Genomic DNA, 16,619 nt, shown 5'->3' on the forward strand with positions numbered 1-16,619 from the left:
ATGACTCCAGTTCAGAATTATTCAAAATTAATAGTAAAAATGTTGTATTTTGAACAACTAAAGTGCAGCTGATTAATCTGTGTTTTGAGACTGGGAGGCAAAGTTAAATGTGTATAATTTCCATGTGCTGCAATTTGAAAATTGGATGCTTATGCTCATTCAAATATTATGGTATGGTTTCATCTTTCATGGTCAGCTAAGTAATGCGTGCTAATAGCTTATTTATTCAGAACTAAGCAACGATAAAATTTATGGAAATATTTTTTGTAATCTAAGGCAAGTATACTGATTGTAATGGTTTTATTGGATGGGTATTTTTGAATACAAAGAAAAAGGGCAACATGGAATCAATATATTAGTAATAATTCAATTTTGAATCATCTTTACCTGCCAGTTTGCCGCTGGCACTTACAATTTTCTAGCTCAGGGAATGGGAAGACATAGCCCTAATCTGCCCAGTCATCTTGGACAACTTACTTAGTTGTATGCGGTAAAATATGTGTAATAACCTTTCATATTTCTTATTATGTGTTCCTCACTCTCCTCTTATCCATAATTGATTTTCATGAAACGTCGGTACAACGGTTTTCAAATAGTTTATCAGTGCGATATTCATACTCCTTTTTTTGCAATGTGCCACAATCAGTAGTAAGTTCAGTTATACTTGTGATTAACTAATGGTTTTCTCGTGTTTTCATTTGGGGTATACTTGTGCCGCAGGTGTTGAGATGCATAGGTCGGCAAGCCCGTTGGCGTTAAAGGGGTACGAGGTGCTGTTCGCATATGATGGTACACTTCCTGACCTGTATTTGCCAAACTTTGAGCATGGGCCTATCGATATTGCTAAAGATGGGCCTGTCAGTACAACTTCCTCAGCTCAACTCCCTAAGAGGTCATGGAAACTGTTTATTCCAAATGCATACCACCCATTATTGCTCCAGAAGCACCAGGAAAATCTGCGTCGTACCAAAAAGGATGTTGCAAGTGCCACATCAGTTAGTTTCCCCAGGCCCATCTTATTGTACTAGGTTTATGCAAATATTTATTCTTTGATAGCGTGATTACATTTTTTATACTATTAATATACTGTATGTAGACTCTAAAACATCACATCTTGATGCTATTTTTTATTTGTCAACCTGTGGTTATCCAGTTCTCATTTTTCTTCCATGTTACAGGCCGAGATTCGGAGGCGGAGGATATATGGACAAGATATTGCAGAGGAAGATCAACTAGCGGCAAACCTTGATTTCATGAAGATTAGGGTTAGTCCTCGTTTGAAGAAAACAATGTGTATTGTTAGCTCATTGGATAATTTATGTTTCAGTTTGCAGGTTTCTGAGCTGGAGAGGAACCATCCGATCCCAGTAGATTTTATGATTGCTGAAGAGACTACCGTTTTGGTCATAACTGGCCCGAATACAGGGGGAAAACAATCAGCTTGAAGACGGTTGGGCTGGCAGCGTTAATGGCTAAGATAGGTAATTGAACAATGAAGTTAAGATCCTTTCACTTTACGTGATCATAAGCTACCTTCATAGGATTTCTCAGAATACGCTGTTACTGATTTTTCTTCAGCTCTAATCGTGTGAAGTGGGATGAGGACAATCTGTATGAGTTTGAATCAAGCAAGCCAGTGAGACAGAAGATACCTGAGCCCAAGACATAGTATCACCCTATTATGATAGATGATGATGGTATATGCCCTGTTACTTTTATCTCATCATATCTGACCACTATTAGTGCAAAAGCTGAATATTTTTTCCATTGCTTGCTGTCTAGGGTCAGTATCACCAAAGCACCAGTTTGACAAGTGCCTAGATGAGACTGTTTCTATTTTGTTTCTATTTCACTGAATAGATGGAGGTTTAAGACAACTACTGTATGGACAAATCAAGTTGTAGTTGTGTAAATTTTCTTTCTTACAGTTTTGGGATTTCTAGCGCTTTCATAGGGGTTTGTACTAGATCAGGCTATTTGCTGGGCACAGATGAATCTATCTTGAAGTATTTGTGTCTCCATTAATTTAATTTCCGAAATAGAACATCAGTTTCTAGATGGTACCCGGATGATGATATCTCCATTCATAGTGATTTCTTTCTTTCGTTAGCAAATTCTATAAAACATTTATAAGGATACAACCAATTATTCGAAGTAGCTTCAGTGTATAAAACCCGTTCTGGCAAACTGATGGATGCATCTGCTGGTTATTGATAGATCTGGGGTTGTGACCTCTACACTCTAGCGTTATATCTTTTAGTTCTCCTACGATGTACCACTTGATTTTGGAAATCAAAGCTTTTTTTAATTACTCTATATAATGGTGGGCAAACTATCATATATGTTTTCTTTATAATGTTAACAAAAGCTAAGTTAAAAGAATGGATGCTGCATTTGTTATTGAGCTAAAATAAGATCTAACTGATTTAGCTACAGCTGACTCTACACTGAATCAAAATGCAAAGTAATGATTTACTTCATGTGTTTTCTCCGTTTCATTGTTCTTCCATTGCTGATTGCTCATTTAACCCTGTGAACTTTTTATTGTTACAGATTATCCTAGCTTATCATGCCTACCTCTGTTTAAACTCTGAACAGATTAATTTGGGTTTTGTTTTCCAATTTGTTTTCTTTTTAAAGCTAATGCAAAACTTGAGACCCAAGTTAACCAAAATAGCCTGGTAAACCCTGTGAATTAAATTTTTTATTGAGCTAAAATTAGATCTGAGTGATATGGCTACAACTGATTTGAAACTAAATCAAAATGCAAACTAATGTCGTACTATCATGTCTTTCCTGTCTTCTCAGGTCGCCCGTTCGCTGGGATTGCCGCAGTTGCTTCGGTTCGACTGCTCTTCGGTTGCTGCTGTGGTATGCTTGACTTGTCTTGCTCTTCCTTCCAATCTTGCATCCTGGGTTCTTGGCTACTTGGTTTAGGTTATGTCGTAGATGATGGCTCAAACTGGGCTTAGCCTATAGACACGTCAGTGACATACGTCAGGCTCCATTTCCTGCCAAAGAAAAAAAAGAAATCTCAGAAACTGAATACCTGCAGAGTGCTTTGGTCTAAACAGCAGGGGAAGGAACTTAATTGTTCAGGATCTCTCGGTATTGTTATTGAGCTAAAAATAAGATCTGACTAATTTAGCTATAGCTAACTTTACACTGAATCAAAATGCAAAATAATGATTTACTTCATGTGTTTTCTCTGCTTTCATTGTTCTTCGATTGGTATTGTCCGTCTTCTGGATTAGTGTGTTGTAATCTAACTACCATGGTTCCCCAACATCTCTGATGTTCATTACCTAGATGAAGTCACCAAACCTTGAGCCTGGTCATCTACCTACAGCTGTTTAATCTTCCACATAGAGATAACCAAAAAAAATACAGTCCACCTCTGTAAAGAAATATTAGTACTACTATATGTGATAAGGTAAGTACTACTCAGATCTGAAGTGTCCATAGGGATTGTTTTCTGCACCACTTTCAAATAAAATTATACCTTACATAGCGTGCTTTGAAATGTTCATTACCTAGATGAAGTCACCAAACCTTGAGCCTGGTCATCTACCTACATCTGTTTAATCTTCCACATAGAGATAACCAAAGAAAAATACAGTTCACCTCTGTAAACAAATATTAGTACTGCTATATGTGATAAGGTAAGTTCTACTCAGATCTGAAGTGCCCATATGACACAAAATCAATTTGATATGCAGAAGTAAATCTTTCTAATAAGTCCTGCCATTTAAATTTTGGTATGTATGAATGATCATAGGGAAATCTGATAATATTATGCACAAAGCAATCCCTATAATTCAGAGAGAGAGAGGAGATGATTCAGTTTTTTATGATCATGGTGTTCTGCAAGGGGAAAAACAGAAAAATATTTCCTAGCCACAGGCGTGAATGTTTAACACCTTACGAAGTAAAATATGAGCCACTGATGACACCAAATTCACCTTGATCCGTCAGTCCATGGTACCCTCTAAACCAAACAATCATTGAAACTTAAACATAAATTGCTCCCAGTTTGCCAATGGTTTCAGCCATCCACTTATAAAGATCAGAATTACATAAAGAGCTCACCCCTGAAATAGTTAGTACCTCTCATAGCATCATGCCAACCTGATGCACCCCGTTGCAGTGGAAGGTGCACACACATGTGAGTGACTCCATACCTAGAAATGCCAATTTGTTATCAATGTCTTTGCAAAATAGAGGTAATGAGCAAATGCATGATTAGACATTGCAAGGACAGAAACAAACTAAAAAGAAACTAACAACTCTGAACCATCTTGATCATAACAAAAAAATATGTGTTCTTTCCATAGCATGATATATTAAATAAAAAGGTTTTAAGAGCTCAGTTGTTACCAACTGACAAGATGCTATGAACTATAGACAGCATGCACATTCACACTTCCATTTGCTGATCAGTGGAAAGGTGTTAGCATAGATCACTTTGAAAAGAACCAGGCAGAAAAGAGCTCTTAATAAAAGGCGTTAACATTCACATGATAAATAAATACTAACAAACAGCTTTCGGCCCAGAATCATGTGTTACATCTGGTAAACAAACAAATGGAAGATATCCTTTTGCTAAATCTGATACTTTCACAGAGAGTAAACTGAAAAACTAGCTTGTCATAATCATCGCTGGAACTCTGTAACTCTTCTATGTATGATCCATTCACCATGTTCCTCACTCTGACTTGCGAGCCTTTGGCTTGGCATATCTCGCTGGCTTCACAACATAGCCCAGCAAGACACATAAGATAGGAAAAATCCTGCCCACATAATATACACTTTTAAAGGATGCTAAGGTTGATATGAATAAAATTTAAAAGTTGAAATTCCGCTCAACATATAGCCTAAGGTACCTTTGAACTTTCCCACTGCTTATTCCGTGCAAACGATGTAATAACAAATAATTATCATATACTGACAACAGGAATTCATATGGTAAACAATCACAAAATCAGTAAACATAGAAGCAAAGCAGACGCAATTCTTATATAAGCTCATATATATGCGAGGAATATACTAACACGCTTTAAACCTTTTCATGGAGGTTGTGAACACCCCGGCTACTCCCATGTTCCTACTCACGGGTCCTGATGTCCATGCGCCCAACTTTTTAGAAGACAGTGAATTGATAGTAAAGGGTCTTCCCCAGGTAAGTTCCACTGTGTCTAACCATACTGTTTCGGTCTTCTATGGTTTATCTGGTCACTCTCATAAGTGCTTGCTTTCTATAACTACACGGCTGATTTATATTTCATCTTCTTATACATGCATGCAAGCTATCAATTCCCTTTGCCACAATCACAATTAGCAGCAAACATGTGCTAAAAAAGGCAGCAAAGAAACTTGGTGTATCAATCTATGGATATACTTTTACATCCTTAGGTGATGAAGACATAACTGCATCAGTTACCATGGATGTGCCACCGCACAGAGAAAATCCACTCTTGAAAATACGGGAGTTTTATGGAAAATGGACAACATTCAAGAATGAGGCTAAGGAGTCCGCGTGTCTTACTGCGTTAACCTATCTGAAAGATGCAGGCCTCATAGCATGACACCAACTTTGCTGACATGGTAAAGTACAAGCGCAAGTTCGAGGAGGAACATTTCTGGTCTTCTGCATTCTATGAGCGTGCAAATTCACTAAAAGAACGATCAGGGCTACACTATCGGTCCCGTAAGGCACTTTTTCTAGGGAAGTAATACCAGCTCTGTGAACTATAAGGTAATGTGACCATTCTTGTGAACAAAGTATGTACATAAAGTATAATCTGATATCTTATGCTACCTAATTTTTGGTCCTTTCTCCTTATCTCTACCTAGGCAAGTACTTCATGATGTGGCCTATAATCCTCGATGGTTCCTGTTAGGCTGTTACGAGCTTATCTCGTGGGTACCAGGTGGAAAGCTTATCACTATCTAGGTGTTTTGTACTATCCCGACGTCCGCTGGTAGTCAGCGTGCTTCCTTTGCTGCTTCGCCAAGCTAACGGATAGGGTTCATCGCCTTGGCGCACACTGCTGCTCCCTCCGCGCACTGTGCTACAGAGCCAAGCTAAAATGATGCCTTCGGTTCCTACCTCCATGGTTTACTAGTCGTATCTTCTGTCTATACCCTCTTTCGTATAGGCGTGGCTGCTCTACAGACTCACTTTTGTAAGAAATTCTCCGCACCTGTAGAACAATATTAGCACTAGCTTAACCAGCACCTATTTCTACCTATCTATGTTACCGTGTGGTTCTACTTGAGCATTTTGTTACCCGCTATTGCCTTAACTTTTCCCAAGCAGCCATGTTCAACCATTCCGATGAGAGGGAACTCCTCCTACCTATCATTGCTGACTTGTGTCTCTTACTGGGTTTTTGTGGTTTGCGTGATTGAAAAGATCCATCCTTTTCCGTTTGGTGGATGCGTTTCTGGACCCTATAATAGTTGAATGAGGCCATGATAATTCCTGTTTCGGGATTTCAGCTGTGGTATGTTGTTTTGATTCATATGTTGTTCATGCTGACACATTCATACTGTGGAGTAAGATATTGGCAGCTTTTTTCATCACACTAAAATAATATATATCTTTGGTTTCTAGAATTTAACTAGAATAATTTATAGGTCATAAAGCATACATTATCTGAGATACTACCTTTTTCTAACTATTTATATACAAAGACCAAAGTAATGTTATGCCTAAGTTTTCCCTTCTGGTTTCTATTAACCTATGCATCATCTTTTTAGCATTTCGTTCTTTTGGCCAACTAGCCAAACTCCACTATTCTATGAACTCTTCATTTCCAGTTTGTATCTTCCCATTCAATACTCCACTATATGTGCAAGTCTACATAGGAGATTACCAGACCGAAGAGCCCTTTGTTGCTACTTGAGTGCCACAGTAGATCTGGTGTAGTACCCAAGTTCTGGCTTCAAATCGGATCTAGATAGTACCAGGAGGAAAACTAAGTGAATTTATATAAGTTCAATACTGGCAAATAATAAGATATTATTCAGGCATATTTTCTTTGGAAAGTAGTACTATTGAATGGGTTGGTATCTTCTTAACTTTGATCCGACGCATAGCAATCTTGCCTATTTGGATAACTTGGATATATCCAACATGTGCTTACACCAATATTCCAATATCTTCTGTGTTTATTGGCCAATTCTTCTTAGGCTTCTTACGAGAATGGTGGCTCTGGATTTATAACTTATTAGTTTTTTGCCTTTTCTTTTCCCATTTTGGTATTATTAATCATGTTATACTGAACTGAATGCCATCTATGTGTATAAATTTGAACTTAATTCCTTAACAAGAAAAGTTGGCTGGAATCGTTTTCACAGAGATAGTGGAGGCCTGGAAACAATGGAAAATACGAAACAAGTCCCACTTTGACAGGATCTAGGTTGATAGAGTGATCGCAGACTTCAAAAAGTTTGAGTGCAGAATTCGTCCTCAGAACACGAAGGCGCCCTCATTGTTATTCACTACTACTTGCACTTGTAATATCTGTTTTCGTACCTTTTTGTGCTCGGCCAAAATGGCATAAGCCTCTGTACATATGCCATGCAAATAACTCTGCTGCTGTAATTCCAAATTTTTTTGGCCTGTTATGGTAGTGCCCAACTCATATATGTACAGAGGCTGAAAATGTATACCTTGGTTAAGCCAGTTCACAGTTTGGTGCCAGCTAAACCAAGAGCCCAGAACGCACCATCAAAACAATTTGTCTCAGTCGATGCTTAGCGCAAAATGATTTTTTTTTGTTTCTCTGGTTATAATTTATGGTGATTTGCTATGTTTCGTGAAACCTAAAAAGATTTATTATCACTTTCCTACCTATGAATGTGTTTCACGGGGTCGTGCGCCAAGGCGCACATTTAAATCTAGTTATTCTTAACAATAGACACGAGCAGAGTAGGATCTCGTCTCTTCCAAGTCAAACTGTTCGTCTCCTCTCTCCTAATCATCAATCCCCATCTCGTCCGAGCAGTAGCACCGCGGGGTAGCCGGTAGGACTCATCTCGTCCGTGCTCGGAGCTCAGGTTGGTCGCCGGCGCCGTCCGCGGTGAGCAGCAGCCAGCAGCCGAAGTCGAGGCTCCTGGCAGTGGCGCGGTCGGCCTAGCTGCTAGCTCTTTTGCTCCTGCTCTACTTCTAGATCCACCACTGATGGAGGTTGTGCAAGCTCCTATTCCTCTCCCTAAGGTAATTTTGTATTTTAGTTTTGCTTTTCTTGTCTTCTTAGCTCCGAATTTTGCATCTAAATTGGGGAAAGTTCAAACCAGCAAGGTCATGGAAATTGTTGTTTACAGATTATTTTTGAATATGCAGCGAGGAGGTGATGATTAAGGACAAAAAAAACCTATTCCTTCTTGAAAATAAAGAAGGTGAATGTGAAGGCCATGAAACAGAAGCAGTACATGAAAAAGTACACATACAAGGTACAGTATCCCAGGCACTGCCAGTAAGAGAGAGCTTCTGAAAAGAGATAGACAACAAGAGAGAAAATAGAAGAAGAAAAAAAGGCACCAAGCTAGCAAGCGAGAGAGAGGGTGAGAGTCGAGAATGGAGTTCGCCACGGGGGCGATGAGCTCTCTCATCCCCAAGCTTGGTGAGCTGCTCATACAAGAGTACAACCTGAAGGAGAGCGTGAAGAAGGGGATTGGAGACCTCAGGGACGAGCTCCTGAGCATGCAAGGGGCCCTTGTGAAGGTATCCAGCGTGCCGCTGGATCAACTTGACCCGCAGGTCAAGATTTGGGCTAATGAGGTCAGGGAGTTGTCATATGCCATCGAGGATAGCCTCGACTCCTTCTTGATGCGCGTTGAGGGTGTTGACCAGCAAACCAAGCCCAAATTCAAGCACTTGTTGAAGAAGGCCCGCAATAAATTCACCAAGTTCAACGCGCGCCACGAAATTGCTGGTGACATCAAAGACATTGAGAGCCAAGTTATGAAGATCAAAGAAAGGTACGAGAGGTACAAGATCAATGATATTATTCCTAATCTTGCATCAACTACAGTTGACCCTCGTCTCTCGGCTCTATACAACAAGGTCTCTGACCTTGTTGGTATTGGTGAGCCAATTGACGAGCTAATGAAGGTCTTGCTTGAGGGTGCTGACACGTCCCAAAAAGATCTCAAGATAGTCTCTGTTGTTGGATTTGGAGGTTTGGGCAAGACCACCCTTGCAAAAGCATTGTATGACAAGCTTAGCAAAACATACGAGTGTCAAGGTTTTGTTCCAGTTGGTCAGAACCAAAGCGTGAAGAAAGTTCTCAGCGACATCCTCTTTGAACTTGACATAGATCTCTACAGAGCTGCAGAAAGAATGGATGAAAGGCAGCTGATCAACCAGCTGCAAAAAGTCCTTGCAGGCAAGAGGTACACATAAATCTCATCCTATGCTAGTCATTAACTTCTTTATGTGACATATGCCCCTAGATACAATATATGGCTTTATGTTTTGGTGACATGAAATACACACTAGTATGGGCGTAAGCGGTGCTTTTTCACACCAATTGAAATCAGAATTTTCGTATATATAAAGAGACAAAGTCAAGTCGAGTTCAAGTCTACCCGCCGGCTCTTCTTCCTTCCTTAAGTTCTAAAGAATGAGGTTTTGATGCCCAAATTAATGACCTGGTTTTCGAAGAAGAGTTCCCAGATGATAAAGAGGATTCTGAAGAAATAACGTAGAGTAGACTTTGACGGATTTCGTTCATGATGGTCAAATAAAACAAGCATGTGGTAGATCAGTTTGTATGACATATAAACTAAAACTCCGAAGGTAATTGCAATGCAATTCAAGCTTTGGTCGAGCAAATAAGGACGATGATATATATTAGATTTGTTTTCTTTATGATATTTTCTTCACTTCATCTGGTAAAAACTGTAACATGATATTTAAACATCATTTCATATTGATTTCTTTTAATTTTTATGTAGTGAATCCTTATTTATATTATTCCACAAGTACATTATATCAAAGAAAGGCCAAAACAAAAAGAACATACTATATAACATGCACTGCAAGGAGTCATATGCGATCACAGTGCATGTATGCAAACACAACTCATTTTCTCTAGTACTTATTTTTCTGGTTCTCTTGAACCCAATTGAGCATTTAGTAGGGAAATGTGGCAAAAGCGGCTCTTCTCGAGGTGACTATATCCACATGGTCACCCGCCCGTATCCCACCCCCTTATCCCCTTTATCTCCTCCCTCTTTGTCTCTCCTCTCCCCTGATTTCTTCCTTTTTTCTTCTTCGCAACTCAACACACCGAGAGAGGGAGAGAGAGGACCCCGGGCCCATTACAACCATCAACCTTGCCAGAGTCGCTGAACACACGACTGGCCACGGCGGAGACGGTGGACCTTGGCGGAAGCGACCCTGGACACGGAGGCGAGGAATAAACTTAAGGTTGGGGGGGGGGGGGGGGGGGTGTAGGCTTTGCCGGTCAGCCGGTGTTAAAGGGTGGAGGCGTGCGGGCTCGCTGGTGTCGTAGAAGGAAGAGTTGGGGGAGCTTAGAAGGATGGTTAGTCAGGGGGCAGCGGATAGGTGTGGAGGCGGTTACGGCGGGGGAGGGGGGGTGGGGGTAGGCTGTTCGGCCGGTGATTGGTAGGGCCAATCCTAGGTAGTGGCGGCGATGCTTCTCTCTCCCTCCTTCTGGCGAAGCACCTTTTCCCCCCCTCATCTTCGGCGTGTTCCGACGGCAAAAGGACAATGGGGAACTGTCAAAAAATCAACCGTGGACATGGGTGACCGTCAGCTAGCCTTCCCCAAATTGTTGCACACACACGCTCACAGTCAAGCTGCACAGCAACCTAGTTTTGAACTGAGTTGACACATTAAGAATAAGGTTCAAACGGTTCTGAACAAGGCTTGCCTTAGCCTTGACAGGGTTATGCTCTACCTTGGTGGCTGACACCACTTTGGCCAGATCTTGGGCCAGTGTCCTAGGATTGCCCACGAGCAACAGAGCCATCGAAGCACACAACACCACCAAACACCGATGTTGGTCCATGCTAAGAACTATCGCCTCCAAATATTGCTCAACCACTAGGGTTCGTAGGGCCTACACACATATGGGAGCCACCTCCCCACATCCGCCATGGGCAATCCACCTCCGATGCCGACGCTGCCATTACAATGACCATCCTCATCGTTCTCTGCCCCAAAGCGGCCAGCCATGCCTGCCGCCGCCTCCTCAAATTATCTCTTTGTGTGTTTGGCCAAAACCATAAGCGCTCTAGTTTGATATCCATATGAAAAGCTATCAATAAACGCCGGAGAAATTGAAATTAAGGTGTGGCTATTATAGCATATGTGGGACTGGCACGTCTATTCTTTGGCTAATGACTCAAGATTACCATCAGTTGCATTGGTTGAATGATTACATGGATTACTCTTTCAGGCAACTGTTTCTAGTTTTGCTACTACAATACACACCCATTTATCTAGAGTTATCAATCTGAAAATGATAATTGAGGACATTTTAAAGTTTGAGATGTATTTTATACAATCTTTTCTAAGATTCTTAATGCCTTTTTTTTGTTCTGCTGTGTCAGAGCATGCTTCTTATTCTAGTAGGTACTAGTAAGCTATATAGTTTTTTTGCTAATTATATTTTTTTGCCTTCAAACGTGAATAGGTACTTTATTGTTATTGATGACTTATGGGACATACAAACATGGGAAATAATTAAGTGTGCTTTCGTGGATAGTCACCCAGAAAGTAAAATTATCATAACTACTCGTATTGTTGATGTTGCCACAAGAGCCAGTGGGATCTACCGCATGAAACCGCTTTCCAATGATAACTCCAAATTGCTATTCTATACAAGAACATGTGGTGGTGAAGAAGTCAGTCGGGATAACCAATCCGATGAAGTGACCAACAAAATCTTAAAGAAATGTGGTGGTGTGCCATTAGCTATCATTACAATAGCTAGTTTGCTTGTTGGTAAAGCAAGGGCGGATTGGTCTAAGGTGTATGATGCAATTGGTTTTGGGCATGAAGACAGTGAAGTCGTTCAGAACACAAGAAAGATATTATCTTTTAGCTATTATGATCTACCTTCCAATCTAAAGGCATGTTTATTGTATCTCAGTATGTTTCCTGAGGATTACTTTATTGAGAAAAAAACACTAATATGGAGGTGGGTCATTGAAGGATTTGTCCCTGATAATGAAGGGGTGGGATCATATGAGCTAGGGGAGATCTATTTCAACAAGCTTGTTAATAAAAGCATGATCCGGTGGATAGAGGCTGATGATCTAGGTTTCACTAACAAACAAGGTGGTTGTCGTGTCCATGACATGGTGCTCGATCTCATCCGCACCATGTCAAGCAACATAAACTTTGTTACTGTATATGATATGGAACAACACTACACCCATTTGCTAGGCAAACGAACCAATAGGGTTCGCAGATTAGCACTTCATGGAAGAAGTGTGGAACACAGCTCTAGCATTGAAATGAAACAAGTGAGGTCATTTAATGCTATCACATGTGGTGATAGTAAGTTGCCCCTCCTTTTGAGCTTTAATGTGTTACGTGTGTTAGTTATTGAGGATTGTGGTTTTTTGGAAGGTCACAGTCTCGAGCATCTTGGGAAGTTGGTTCATCTGAGGTATCTAGGGCTGGTGAAGAGTAAAGTTAACAAGCTCCCGGAAGGAATAGGTCATGATTTGAAGTTTCTTCAGATTTTGGATGTAAGGGGATGTTCCATAAGTGAGTTACCGCCGTCTGTTGGTGAGCTACAGAATTTGAGGTGCTTGTGGGCTGATGAAGGTACAGGTATGAAGGGACAGATAGGGAAGCTAACATGCCTTGAAGAGCTGCATCTATATTTGGTGGACAAGTGCCCAAACTTCTTCACGGATTTGGGTAAGCTGACTAACTTGAGGGCGCTCCAAATTCAGTTCAACGAATGTGAAGAGACCGCATGCAAGGCTCTGGCAGAGTCTCTGTGCAAACTGCACAAGATCCAAAGTCTTATTATCTGGAGGACCATCTTCGAGGATGATATGGATTACTTCAATAAGGAATTTTGTGTCCGTTTCGGCAGCCTGGAAGACTTGGCACCCAGTTCAAAGCTTCGTTTCTTTTGTCTACAGAGCATAATTATACCCAAGATGCCATCATGGATCAATTCTTTGTGTGTTCCTCTTCTCTCTAACTTGTGGTTGTATGTGGAGGTGGTAGAAACTCGGGGTCTGCAAGCCCTCGGAAGGTTGTCGTCACTCCTCTTCCTCTTTCTCGAGAGTGAGGAGGAAAAGCGCATATCATATACCTTTGGCAGTTATGAGTTTCACAAGCTGAGAAGTCTAGTAACGAATATAAATATCGCTACTGGAGCAGGAGCATTGCCGATGCTGCGCACACTGGTATACAGTGCCAGCGCTGTAAGAAAAGACAACTTGGTACCGTGGAATAATGACAGTCGTTTACTTGAGAATGTTTGCTGTCGGCTTGACTGCGCTAACAGCGGCCGCAGGGAAGTGAAGGCAGCGAAGGCAGTCCTGAGGAAAGCGGAGAGAGCCCATCCCAACGCTGAGGAATTCTACTTCCAGACAACCGTACGGAACTACACGCGGAAGGCAGCTCGACTCATTGACGCACTCGGGTCAATCCTACATGGTTTGGACAGGCCTGATGGGGAGGAAATAACTGCAGATCAACGAGAGCTACGTTGCATGATTAAATCACTGGAGACTTTGTTACGTGATGATGGCGAGCCTCGAGTTGGGAGGTATGGCGAACAAGAGCTGCGTGGTTTTGTCACCAAATTCAAGAGTCTGTTACATGATGAAGCAGCTACGGACCAAGAAGAAGAGGTACGTGCATATACTACTCCATCTTATCGGCCCATCACTATAAATATATACCATGTACCTGATTGCCTGCTCACCGTTTTATGTGCGTCTCATCTCTAGCCGGACAACAGCGGTTCCACGGACGGCAATGACGACGACAAGGACGCGGACACCGACACTGAGGACGATACAGATGATGACAATGGTGATAATGATGATGATAACGGCGCCGATGATGATTCCGAGCAAAAGGAGGTACATAAGTACATACTATGTCATGTTGATCGCATACTAAATAGAAATTCATTCATTTATCAGGCCGCTGGCTGAACGGCCGATTTCACTTATATCTAATTAACCTCCAGGAAGACGATGATGTTGCCACAAGCAGTGGGGGTCACATGGTGCTGCCCTGATGGCGTTCCGTTCCCGGAACCAAAGGCGTTGGCGGGTGGCTTCTTGGTTGCTGGGGCTATGCCCAGTCAAAGTGGGAGCTGCGGCATCTGCCAGGTTACACTTGTTAAGCCTGTCGCCACTGCTCAAGTGTTAGTTTAACTCTTCAGTTACAATAAATTGCAGTGTGCTATGTGTGTTTGTACACAACAACACGTCTGTGGGTAGCTAGGCTTAAGTTTACGTGTGTCTAGATCACCACGTCTGATCCTCGTGGGATGGCACGAGTTGTGGATGGCGTGGCGAGTTTGTAGGAGAGATGGACATGGCGATGGTGGGATGGCACCGTCAGTAAGCCCAGTCGTTGATCCCGATTTGTAGCGGTTTCAGTTGCAACCGAGTATATTGAATAAAAGGAGCGAAAATAGAAAAGTGGTTAGTTGAACACCATGCAAGAATACTCTGTTTCTCTCTGGTTGCCTTGTTCGTGTTCCTGTGAGTTCTTCTCTGCCACTGTTGACACCATTTGTAGATTTAGCCATGTGGGCTACTGCGCAGTATGGGATGTATCTTAGAATCGGTGCTCATATTGGCACTCTTATCGCTTATATAGATGTTATACGTCCTTTTATTTTGTGGTTAGAGCATCTCCAATGACGCGTCCCAAATAGTCGCCAGTAGGAGCGTCGGTAGTGCATCCTCTATTTGGGGACGTTCTCCACACCGTTGTCTTCCATATGGTGGTCTCCAATGTTTTTTCTTTTTACAATATTTTGAAACAACATATCAATCATATTTTATTCATACTATATTCAATTATTCATACAATCACATAACTAGTACTTAAATTATTCATACAATCACATAAATAGTACTTAAATTATTCATACAATCACACAAATGTAAATTAAATTGTTCATACAATCAAATAAATAGATCATGCATTGTTGGCGGCTCCTCTCCTCGCCTAAAGATGCGCAACTAGATCCGCATGAAGTTGAGCATGAACACCTGCATCTCGAATTTTATGATGTGTGTAAAGAAAAACGGTAAATTTTTGAGGTACATGCTCTATCTCAGCAAGAGGCTCTTGATAATCAAATGGTTGATCATCGTGCAAATGTTCATCGTGCTCGCTCTCAATGATCATGTTGTGTATGATCACACATGCGTTCATCACCTCTCACATCTGAGACACACCAAGTGAGAGCTGAGTACCTGACAACGGCGAAACGCTGCGAAAGCATCCAAAAGCACGCCGAGAAGAGCGCGGAGCTGTCATGCCCGGCGTACGTGGGTACTGAGCAAGGCTCTAACATGGAAGGTAAGCAGCTTGGTGTCGAGAGATGACCAATTTATGGTTCTACCCAGTGTGACGAGATCCGTTTCAAAATGGAATTGCAGATGAGTACTTCTTCAAGGCGCTGCCGGTTGTTCAGAAGAGGATTGCGCAGGGAGGCGTGATGCTGGTGGCCATCCTCAACCGGATCTTCAGCGGGAACAAGCAGCGGGCTGCACAGCATTTGAAGTGTATCTTGTTTCTTCGAACTGGCATTTGAAGTCAGTCTAACGGAATTGGGCAAGAAAGAAATGGATTAACCTGCGTTATGAATAACATTATCATGTACGTTTGTTGACTTCGTCAAATCACGAACGCACGATTCATTGATGTGCTAGATCAGCCTATGTACGGCAGCGAAAGAGCGCAGACGCGCGCCGTGATACTTCCTCATCAGTGGCTTCAGCAGGGGAAGCTCGGCAGAGCCGGCGCGGGACGATGATGAACCGCCGTGGGATGAGTGCCTGCCTCCATACGCTGCAGGACGAGCGTCACGAAATGGCGGAGGGGAGCGGCGGCGGCCGCCAGAGGGGGCTAGGGTTCGCGGAGAGGTGCTGACGAGGTAGGAGAGGTGGTTGGGGAGGTGATCAGTTGGCGGTGGAGAAGCGTGGTAGACGTGGCAATTACTCGTGTGCGCTGGTCTCCACTCCAGTCACCGCCCTCCCTCCCTCACTCGCTCTCACACCGGACCGCGCGCCCCATCAACCTCCCTTCCATGGCGTCCTCACCTCCTCCTCCCCCTCACTCGCCTGATCCGCCGATGGCTCCCGCGGCGAAGCTCACCCCAGCGGGTCTCTGACCGCGCGCGGATCATTTGCGAGTACGAGGCATGTGGCCTCTGTGATGCAGTGGCGCTGACTCACCCGATAGTAGTGCCAGTGTTAAATCGGTCGTTCCCCATCTCCGAGACGATGATGGGGACGCGTTCTGACCGCCGCCAAGATTCGACCATCGGATCTCTCGATGGGGTCAGAAAACCCCCACCTAGGGTTAGCGATGACTAGAGCAACGACCATGGCGGCGGGTGCAGCAAGCTCAAGAAGGGAGA

The 16,619-nt window shown here is 42.5% G+C and overlaps 1 protein-coding gene, 3 long non-coding RNA genes and 1 pseudogene across 4 annotated transcripts; 4 read left to right on the plus strand and 1 right to left on the minus strand.

Moving 5' to 3' along the window:
• The first annotated feature begins 1,181 nt into the window (after positions 1–1,181).
• On the plus strand, positions 1,182–2,030 carry LOC139836187 (uncharacterized). Its single transcript, XR_011752811.1, has 3 exons — positions 1,182–1,265; positions 1,335–1,481; positions 1,579–2,030. It is a non-coding gene; the product is annotated as an uncharacterized lncRNA (long non-coding RNA).
• Positions 2,031–2,682: 652 nt separating this feature from the next.
• On the minus strand, positions 2,683–4,703 carry LOC127336869 (uncharacterized). Its single transcript, XR_007873556.2, has 2 exons — positions 3,306–4,703; positions 2,683–3,011 (listed from the first exon to the last, which is right to left on the minus strand). It is a non-coding gene; the product is annotated as an uncharacterized lncRNA (long non-coding RNA).
• A 136-nt stretch (positions 4,704–4,839) lies between these two features.
• Positions 4,840–6,273, plus strand: LOC127336868 (uncharacterized). The gene is made up of 3 exons (XR_007873554.2): positions 4,840–5,179; positions 5,307–5,755; positions 5,854–6,273. It is a non-coding gene; the product is annotated as an uncharacterized lncRNA (long non-coding RNA).
• A 1,812-nt stretch (positions 6,274–8,085) lies between these two features.
• On the plus strand, positions 8,086–14,690 carry LOC127336867 (disease resistance protein Pik-2). Its single transcript, XM_051363733.2, has 5 exons — positions 8,086–8,224; positions 8,351–9,402; positions 11,673–13,860; positions 13,960–14,094; positions 14,205–14,690. Exons 2-5 carry the CDS (start codon positions 8,585–8,587, stop codon positions 14,253–14,255), a joined length of 3,192 nt encoding a protein of 1,063 aa, XP_051219693.1. The 5' UTR covers positions 8,086–8,224; positions 8,351–8,584; the 3' UTR covers positions 14,256–14,690.
• LOC127336865 (disease resistance protein Pik-2-like) overlaps positions 8,349–16,619 on the plus strand; it is a 116,041-nt pseudogene continuing 107,770 nt past the window's right edge.

The sequence above is a fragment of the Lolium perenne genome, chromosome 2, assembly GCF_019359855.2.
Source record: "Lolium perenne isolate Kyuss_39 chromosome 2, Kyuss_2.0, whole genome shotgun sequence".
NCBI classification, from domain to species: Eukaryota; Viridiplantae; Streptophyta; class Magnoliopsida; order Poales; family Poaceae; genus Lolium; species Lolium perenne.

What these genes read in the sequence shown, in the direction of transcription:
- LOC127336867 (XM_051363733.2), top strand. Translation starts at nt 8,585, where the DNA reads ATGGAGTTCGCCACGGGGGCGATGAGCTCTCTCATCCCCAAGCTTGGT. An exon ending in AAAGTCCTTGCAGGCAAGAG is followed by an intron (nt 9,403 to 11,672) that starts GTACACATAAAT and finishes AAACGTGAATAG; the next exon opens with GTACTTTATTGTTATTGATG. An exon ending in ATGATTCCGAGCAAAAGGAG is followed by an intron (nt 14,095 to 14,204) that starts GTACATAAGTAC and finishes ATTAACCTCCAG; the next exon opens with GAAGACGATGATGTTGCCAC.